Here is a 9433-nt window from a genome sequence, read left to right as displayed (position 1 = left end):
TTTTTGTGGTCATAGACAAAAGATAGATACTGTTGAGTGTAAAATGTTAAATATATGGTAATGGAGCTTGAGTGTATGTAGATTTTTTTCTGTGGTACATAATAACACTATGACGTACGGAGACTGTGATGATGCTAATTCATATGTTGTGCCTGGAACGTAGAGAATTAAGTGACTTCGGGAGATAGCACGTTGGTGATAAGAGAAATTCGGTAAGGAACGACACGAACGATGTTTTATATGGTGAGTCGTGTGTTTATAAGTAGTAAGTGTTTATATCACGATCTTCTTTGTTTTGTGCGCAATAATCGTATGTATAAAAGTTTCATTCTTTTGTCTAACTGTTGTGCTGGGGTTGTGGCAAATAGCTTGCTATATAACGGGTGGTCAAGCATTAGAGTAAGTTGGATTTAATAGAGCTAGTTTTGTTCTCGATGTTGCAACGGGGGTGCGAGTCATAAATGTTGTGAATTTTTTCCTGGGTTGTGAATTAGTGTGACTACGTCGTATTGTCGGAGTTGTAGAGTAAAGATTGACCGTCTCTGTTAGTTGTACTGCTCTAGCAATATTGTGTGTGAAAATCCTGATGTTGTTGTGAAGGACTTTAATCTGTCTTACTCTTTTTGTTTTGAGGGGTGCTCCTGCTTTTGTATTTGTGACATTTAGAGGTAGAGAGATTTTCTGATACATTTCTAGTCGGTGGTTGTGGGGGTTTTGGTTATGGGGTTTCTGGTTTCCTGTTTACTAAGGATAACATTTATCGGCTTAGATACCATAGACCGCTTTATTGAATTTCAGCCTGAATTACGAAAAATAACTCGATCCAATAACAGAAAGAAATTTTACACAAAACTCTAGTAGTTGTGGGCGTTCGACACATGGTTAGAATCAAGGTATTTTTTAGCTATCTTCTATTTTTGTACAGGGTGACATAAGTAGGGCGCGAGTTCGCCAGGTTGTACGAGTCATGTGGGCTTTTTATTCTTGATCCGAGCGGTGTGAGAGGGGGTTTTCCCTTACCCTTGACTACTCAGTTCTAGTTGGAGATTTCAGCCTAGGTAGAAATCCTCTAGTCATTGTAGCGTCTTGTGAGGACGCTGACGTTTGGGTACTGATTCTGGTATTAGGATTGATATTTGGGTTGTAAAGAATATATTAGCAAGGCCTGGTTGTAGGTACAAGTTACTCAGTGACCGACAGTTGAACTAAACACAAATAACAGTGTACTTGTTTTTTTGCTGTCTGGTGACCCGGTGAGATGTTAAATTATAAATTTGTATGTGTCCTCTTTGCTCCCTATCTGTTTGTCTATCGTTTTGTAGTCCGTTGCTGTCTCTCGACTCCGGCAAAGTAGTTAGCGTTTTTTGTCTCCTATTATCTGAACTTGTTATATTCCATCGTGTACGATGGATAGCTCTATGTTGAAGGTAGGTCGTCTTCTGTATTTCGTTCTCTTTGAGTAACGGACCGTTAAGCCTTTTGCTCACCTGTGTGCGCGTGTTTATTTATACATACACTTAGCTCTACAGTTCGAGGTGTTGACTGATTTTGTGTTCATTGTTGTTTGTTGTATTGTGACTGTCTCTCTTTATACTAATATTCTGTGTTTACTATTACGTCGCATTTTAGGTCACGGTGTTTAAGATGCCTTCCACCGTCCGTAGCGTGGTGGATGTCTTTTTCTGGAACGTGTGGGTTCTGTACTGGTGGGGTAACGTCGAAACAAAATCTTATATTTTTCAATCATCTCGCACGGTCCCAAATACAGGAAAGGAGTGAGCAGAGGGTAGAGTTGTCGATTCTTGTTCTGTTTTCTGTGATATATTTTACTCAGCCTCAGTTGCTCGCGCTACTAAAGAGACGCGCTACCATGGAAACCAAACAATGGTGTAGCTGTATTAAAGTCCGAGTGGAAACAGTATCGAGTAAATCTGATTATGTCAGAAATGCGGGAGAAATATGACCCCGGGAGGAAACCGGGAGAGGGCAATGAAATCGGGAGTCTCCCGCGAAAATCGGGAGGGTTGACAAGCTGTGGCTCGGCTGAGCGAAAGGATGCACCTACAGTGCATAGGAAAATAAACCATGCCCAAGAAGGGCCAAACAGTTCATCGTCTCCGTCTCTACTATTTCTCTCCGGGTGCAACGATGCGGAAGCTGCCATCCTTAACCAGTGTGCCTTGCTCGTGATTTACCAGTGTTTGTGTTGCCACGCAAACAATGTTTCAAAAGTGGTTTCTATATTGCCCTTTATTTGTGTATGTATTTGCGATAAGTGTGCATCTTTACGCAATGCTGTTGGCTTTGCTGTTTGATATATATTGTGCCACAGGCCCGCAGCACGTGACGGTTTTGTGTGCCCTCCCATGAAAATCATATGCCCTCCCTTTAGATTCGTTCTGGCGCCGGGTCTGACTATATCGGAATTAAAGTGGGAAAAGTACTCTGGTGTGAACGCGGCTAATGAAGGCTCGATAATCAGCTCAGGGCATATAGGTGTAAGAAGGGGTAAAGTGCTGTTTTTTATAAGTGGAGGGTGGACCTAATGTCCTAGGGGGGTCCGGGGGCTTGCTCCCCCGGGAAGATTATTTTTTAAATATTGAAGTTAAAAGCATCAATCTGGTGCACTTTGAGAGCAAAATGAAGAGATCTATGGATACATCTCTCAACACCCATATGAAATAGAACTGTAAACAGATTTACTTTTTCTCTATGAATATTTTACAAATCACTCCCCTTTTAAACTGTATTCTTGTTTTACTGTCATATAGTATTTCATATCTGTTTTTCATTTATTCTGTTATTTTCAAACTATAATGATCATATAAAGTTGTGCCTTCGAAATACTTGTTTACATAAATGGAGACCAGACAGTTTGAGACCTGAATAACTGAATAACTTAGACTAAATGTATCTATCTAAACACAGATATACTCCTTTACCTCACTGAGCTGACGTTATCTGACAGGAGAGGACTTTCCCTTCACTTTGTTGTAGAAACAGCTTCTAATATCCGTTAGCGTAGCTAGCTAACCAGATGCTAACAACAATCTCCAGTACTGATGCTCTCTCTCTCGCTCGCTCACTCGTGCGCTCGTGCCACACACACAGAGCCGAGCTTGAAACACCCAGAAGTACTTGTACTGTACTGTAGCATACCATTTTCGAATCAATACATTTTCAAATTATGAATTTCACATATATAAAAAAAAACATACATTTCTTGGGGTTGCTTAGCAGTTGCTACGCCAAATGTTGGTGTTGCCGTAGCAACTCCTAGCTACCGCCTGGCGCCGCCCCTGATATAGATAGTGCTTTGGTTAGGGACTATTATGAGTTTTGAATAATACAAATCATCGGTTCGGTCATGACCGAAAGAACGAGATCGCGGAGACAAGCGGCCGAGATGGGTTTTCTCCACAGGGTGGCTGGCATCTCCCTTAGGGATAAGGTGAGAAGTTCAGTCATCCGGGAGGGACTCGGAGTTGAACCGCTACTACTTCACGTCAAAAGGAGCCAGTTGAGGTGGTTCGGGCACCTAGTAAGGATGCCACCTGGGCGCTTCCCTAGGGAGGTGTTCCAGGCACGTCCAGCTGGGAAGAGACCAAGGGGTAGACCTAGGACCAGGTGGAGGGATTATATCTCTTCTCTGGCCTGGGAGCGCCTTGCGATCCCCCAGTCAGAGCTGGTTGATGTGGCCAGGGAAAAGAAAGTTTGGGGCTCTCTGCTGGAACTGCTACCCCCGCGACCCGACCACGGATAAGCGGGAGAAGATGGATGGATGGAATAATACAAATACATATTTGGCGTGCTGGTGAATATTTCAGCGCAAGGACGGCGTATTTTTTAAAGTTTTGCACAACATTGGAGCATTAAAGCACAGGGGAAGAAGATGTATCAGGCTTTCGTACAAACGTGATACCTCTACTTCTACGTCCATAATGGATCAATGCATTGTTGGTGTTGGTCTTCTCATAGGTTTGATTTACAAACAGTACAGTGGTACTGTGATGGAAACTTCGGAAGCATTGGAGACGAAACTCAGAGAGACTTGTCTTGTGAAGAATTCACAAGACATATCGTGTGCCACGAGTTGACACAGCGGATGCCAAACCAATTCTGAAGATCTCTACCCCCTAGCTAGTTCTGAGAGAATAATCAACATTGTGCATAACAAGATAGAACCATAACACCTCTATTAGCTGACGCCAACAGGCAGGAACAGAGAGACAAAACACTGAGAGCACAGCACCCAAGGCTGCAGCTGCCTGTGCTCAGTCAGGACAGTATAGCCTGATAAACTAAGTCAAAGTTATGGGCCCAGGAAAATATTTTCCCAACAGGTACTGTCCACCAAATAGCAAAGAATGGCAAACTTACGCTGTTAATGTCGAAGCATAGGTGCTCACTGAGCATGTCGAACTCCCCAGGAGTCATCGGGGGCTCAGGAGACTGACAGGAAGAGGGTGTGGTGGTGGTATTAGAGCTGCAATCACAGCGAAAGGCAGAGTGAGTCCAGAGACAGTGAGGCTGCTTCTGTGATATTATAGCATTTTCTAGATCATTTTCAGTTGTGTAATTCTGCTGTTGGTTGAATTGATAGCACACTCAATATCCCATAGTCATCATCTTAAGTCTGATAACTACACATCAGGGTAAAATTGATGATCAAAAATGTATAAGTCTCTTAATGAACTCACCGCAATTGTGAGATTGGGATCAGGGTAGATGTTATGTATGGATGGACTGGAAGATAAGAGAGATGCGAGAGAGATTAGTGTTAGTGATTTAAATCAACCACTGAGAAACATGAATGGTTTGCACTCTTGCCTTTGCTTGGCTGAATGTTGTAAAGCCGTCCGAAGGCTTCATCTTTGGGAATGTCGGGGTAGAGGAACTTGAGCGGGTTCTCTGGGACCACCCCCTCTGAGATCACTTTGTAGTCTCGAATTATGTCGGCAAATGGTAGGGCGCTAAGCCGATTTTTGGTGTATGGCTCCACAGAGTTGAATTTAACCTCTCCTGTTGTGAAAAGACAGTGTTAGCATAGAGGAGCATCAATAAAGAAAACAGGAACTATGTAAGAGAAACTTTAAAGAGCTAAGCGCATGGGTTTTCTTCTCACCATTGTCGCCGTGCTCCACCCAGGTGAAAGTTATTCCTCCAAGGTGGCTCTCACTGAAGCGTAGTAGGAATGTGCCTGGCTCTTTGTCCTTCAGCAGAGTGCGCTCCATCTCTTTACTCACAAAACCCATGATATAGCTGTATGGATGGCACAAGGGAAAATAACAACTATATTATTTCCTGCTTCTTCTACCACTTTTTAGTTGGGGGGAGGAGGGGGGGGGGATTGACAGTGAGTCTGGGGTGACCCAGGGTCTTACTTCTCATTCCAGACTGGCAGCAAATGCTTCTTGATGAGCTCTAGGATGGAGTCCAGCCACATCCAGAAACTGAATGGCTTTCCTGGAATATTCTCCTTAAAGAATGTTCGACACATTGAAGGGGTACAATGAGTTCTTTGGAAATTAAAACATGTCTTAAGAGATGTAACATATATGAAATGGAATGTAGAAAAAGATCCAGGGTCATCGAAACAGCATGGGGCACAGATAATTCTATCCCATTGGCCACTAGTTGGCACAACCAAATTGGAGATGAAACCACATGGTACATGAGGAATTGAACACTTACCTTGGACAACTTGGACCAGGATACTTGATAGTCACTACAGGAGGCATGCTGGCCTACAGCAACATACAGTAAAAAACATGAATGACTACTACCCAACACCCGTGAGCCTGCAAAGACTAACAGCTATAATACCAACATTAACTCGTGTAGTATGAAGGGGGCGCTATTCTGATCATATCAGGTTGATATTAGTATTCAGTGTCTCTACTGAGACATGTCTCCATGCTTTAATGTTCAAAAAGCTCTTTATCTTTCTCATACTGCCTATGCTGCAGCACCTCTTTTCACCCTCTGTCTGAAACCAGAGCCCAGTCTGCTCTGATTGGTTAGCTGGCCGGCTCTGTTGTGATTGGTCAACCGCATAGCGATGTCCCGCCCCTTAGCCAATCACAAAGGATGTGACACATAGTGATGTCAATATACGGAAGTAAACAAAGGAGTCCAATGGAGGCTTTTTAGGCAGGGGGGGAGAAACTCGCTCTAGAGGGAACACAGGGATTTTAGCCTAGAACATTAACATGCACAATAAACTATATAACACACTACAGGAGAGGGAACACCACAAAATCAGAAAAGGGCCCCTTCAAATGCCACCTGAAACATGTGTTATCCCAAAATCTAGATTTCGAAATATACAGTACAAATATGTTGTTTGAAAGCTGTAGGGCAGACATACCGAGAAGCTTTCCTCCCAGCATGCTGAGCTGCTCCTTGTTGAGGCCTTTACCAGCGAAGGTTGAGAATTGCCAGCTGAGGACCTCAGAGAGCTGGCTCCAGGTGGCCCGAGGGGGGTTTCCAAAGAACGCCAAGTTCTGTGGATTATAGGAAAGAGGTGGGAAAAAGGTAAAAGTGGAGTAGTTGGGATGTGTGTCGAGGGCCCTGTTCAACTGCACCATACAATAAATCCTCTAAAAATGATCATAAAAGATGAATCAACTGCTTTCTAAAACAGTTTAACCCTAACCCTTTTAGCTCTAAGGTCCTTAGAGGACAAAAAAGTCTGTGTCAAAATACTTACACTACAGCTTACATGTGTATATTATTTTCTACTGGCACCGAGTACTGTTTTTTAACATTAGTCCCGATCATAACCACCACATATTTAGTCATTTTGACTGTTAAGTGAGACACAAGGGTTTAACACATTCCGAACCTTCATGAAGGTAGAGAATATTGCAGGACTGTTGTATTAGACAACATTGGTTTAATTAACTGGTAACTGAGGGATAGTAGCAACACTATCCACTTTTAAACACATCAGCAACAGTGTGTCAGCTCACCCTGGGCTCATCAGTCAGAAGGTTATACCACATGACGGACACCCAGCCCCCAGGCAGCTGGCTCACATTGGAGATGACCACAAGAGGCAGGGAACATGTCTGGAAGGATTCACATACACAATGAGTGAGCTGGGCACCAAGAAAAAGGAGCCGAATATCCAGTCATATGTACAGTGCTCCTGACCTCCAGATCTATGGTGAGGCCCTGCACTGTGAAACACGCCTCGAAACTGAGAGAGGAGGGCAATGGACCAACCAGGTCGATGTTGACGTGGTCAAACCTCCTCTCAGGCACCAGGAAACGCTCCAAAGGGGCCTTCGTGTAGGCGCACCAACAAGCCACGCACTCACCAGCCCAAGTCCTCACGTTCTTTTTCAGCCCATGCCAGACGAACTTCGCGGCCACCAAGCCTCCCCGAAGGCTTAACGCCGGGGTGTGACAGTCCGTGCACTGCCTTGAACACAGAGCGCCTCCAGCTGGCGGGAACGACTGGCCACGACAGGCCCGTGGAGACGTCACACAGGAGGGTAACGCCTGCGTCGCCGAACACCACGTCCTCCAAGCGCACCCCCGCGCCCTCCACCTTCAGAGCCTGGACGCCGGGGTCTGTGACCTGGTCCGCCGCCATGCGAGTATAGTCCAGGCCCAACTGGACAGCTCCGATGACGACTCTGGAGAGGCAATCTGCAACCAGGTTCGACTTGCCAGCCACTTGCTTAATGTCTGTGGTGAACTCCGAGATGTAGGAAAGCTGCCGCTGCTGACGTGCCGACCAAGGCTCCGCCACTTTAGACATGGCGAACGTGAGCGGCTTGTGGTCGACAAGGAGCTCCAACAAGCCGTTTAGGACAGAGAGTGAATACCAGTTAATACACATACTATACAGAGATGCTGTATGAGAAACCAATGTGAGTTTGGGAAATCGATAATTAAAGTTTAAAAGTCTCAAAAATGCTACAACTACTGTCACAAACTGGATGAATGTGAAGTATTTTGTTAAAGGAGGATGAAAGCGTAATTAAGGAGCACTATTGGAGTGACTTTGATGGTTATTGGACTCAGGATTCATTCATTTGGATTCCCGCTGTATGAAGAAATTAAAGGACGGCGGAAGTGGAAACAATTCACAAAGGGATTAAACTGTTTAAAACACATGCTCAAAGTAAGCCGGATTTTGCCGATGTGTTTATGTGGATTCAAAATTCGTAAATAATCTACAAAATGGAGGAGACCGATCTGATCGGAGCAACTGTGACAAATAATCCAACTGAAGCATGGACAATGACTATGTTTTAAAAATGCGCTTATCCAGAAAAGCCCGGTTTGGACACTTTACGGGCAGAAGAAACATTTCTATTAGAGACAAGGCTTTTAGCGACAATCATGTATTGCGTTTTAATTATATGTAAATAGGTCAAAGGTAATCAAAATCTTTAACCAAACATAACAATTAGCTAGGATGAAGCGCGTTAGAATAAGTAATACACACATCATTTATTTATTTTGAGATGCAGGATGAATGCTGCTTGAAAGGTTTTTAATTTAAAAACAGATATAGCAGCATGTGATGGAGAATACCCTCTTTAACGCAGCGTAGAGAGTGAGTCATGGCTCAGTCAAATGGATGACAGAATGTTTTATAAGGATTTAGCTTCTGGCACACCTCTGTGAATTTTGCAGGTCTAATTTCTTTCTACTCCTCCAATCTATATGAACAGCTGAAGTATGGACATTTGACCTCAGCCTGATCACATCTTTCCAAACCCAAATGAATTATAGATGCTGAAATTCCACATTGATTTAGTAACTGGCAGATGGGACAGGGGGTCCTGGGTCATAAAGCTGTAATGAGGTAGATGTTTTAGACCTTTATATCACACCAGTTTCTGCTCACAGGCCGAACGTAGGAGTGTTAAATATTCTGAAATATGGTGGTGCAGATCATCACTGTGATGAAACCTCAGTTGCATAACTGCTTATGAAAATGAAAGGGGCCTAATTCTGCTCTTTAAGTTTTCCATTTCCTGTCGAGTGTTATAGGTTTGTGTCCCGAAGTTCCTACCAGAGGGAGTTTCTCCACACTGCTTTAAAGTTCCCCTATTATACTGTTTTTCATCAATATATTACAGGTCTCAGATATATACAGAGCCTGTCTCTGATTGGCTGAAACACCAAACAGATCATTGCAGCATTACCCATAATCCCCTCTGTTTCAGCCCTGTTTCCAAAGTGCTGATTCTCTGTCTGTTACTTTAGATGAACATAAGGAGCCCCTCCCCACGCCCCTCTGAGAGACATTTGGTTACAAAGAACTCAATGGTGCTCTAGGAGGAGATNTTTATATAAATGGATCAGGACAAAAAGAGAGAGAATCTTTTTTTCTGAAACTTTCAGAATCTCTTTCCACAGATAGGACACATGTTGATGAAGAAGAGACATGAACAAGTGGATTTTGCAT

The 9433-nt window shown here is 43.7% G+C and overlaps 1 protein-coding gene across 1 annotated transcript; it reads right to left on the bottom strand.

The window, feature by feature from the left end:
- Nucleotides 1-4347: 4347 nt before the first annotated feature.
- On the bottom strand, nt 4348-7771 carry LOC104961600 (signal transducer and activator of transcription 4-like; the record flags this gene model as incomplete). The annotated part of the gene is made up of 10 exons (XM_010789923.1): nt 7326-7771; nt 7159-7258; nt 6975-7073; nt 6371-6506; nt 5695-5747; nt 5385-5479; nt 5126-5262; nt 4831-5022; nt 4701-4746; nt 4348-4486 (listed from the first exon to the last, which is right to left on the bottom strand). Coding segments are annotated over exons 1-10 (1443 nt in total), but the record flags the coding sequence as incomplete, so codon positions are not given.
- Between the last annotated feature and the right edge of the window lie 1662 nt (nt 7772-9433).

This window comes from Notothenia coriiceps, unplaced genomic scaffold (assembly GCF_000735185.1).
Source record: "Notothenia coriiceps isolate Sejong01 unplaced genomic scaffold, NC01 NC01_scaffold00033460, whole genome shotgun sequence".
In the NCBI taxonomy this organism is placed as follows: domain Eukaryota; kingdom Metazoa; phylum Chordata; class Actinopteri; order Perciformes; family Nototheniidae; genus Notothenia; species Notothenia coriiceps.
This window is presented reverse-complemented; position numbering and strand designations above follow the sequence as displayed.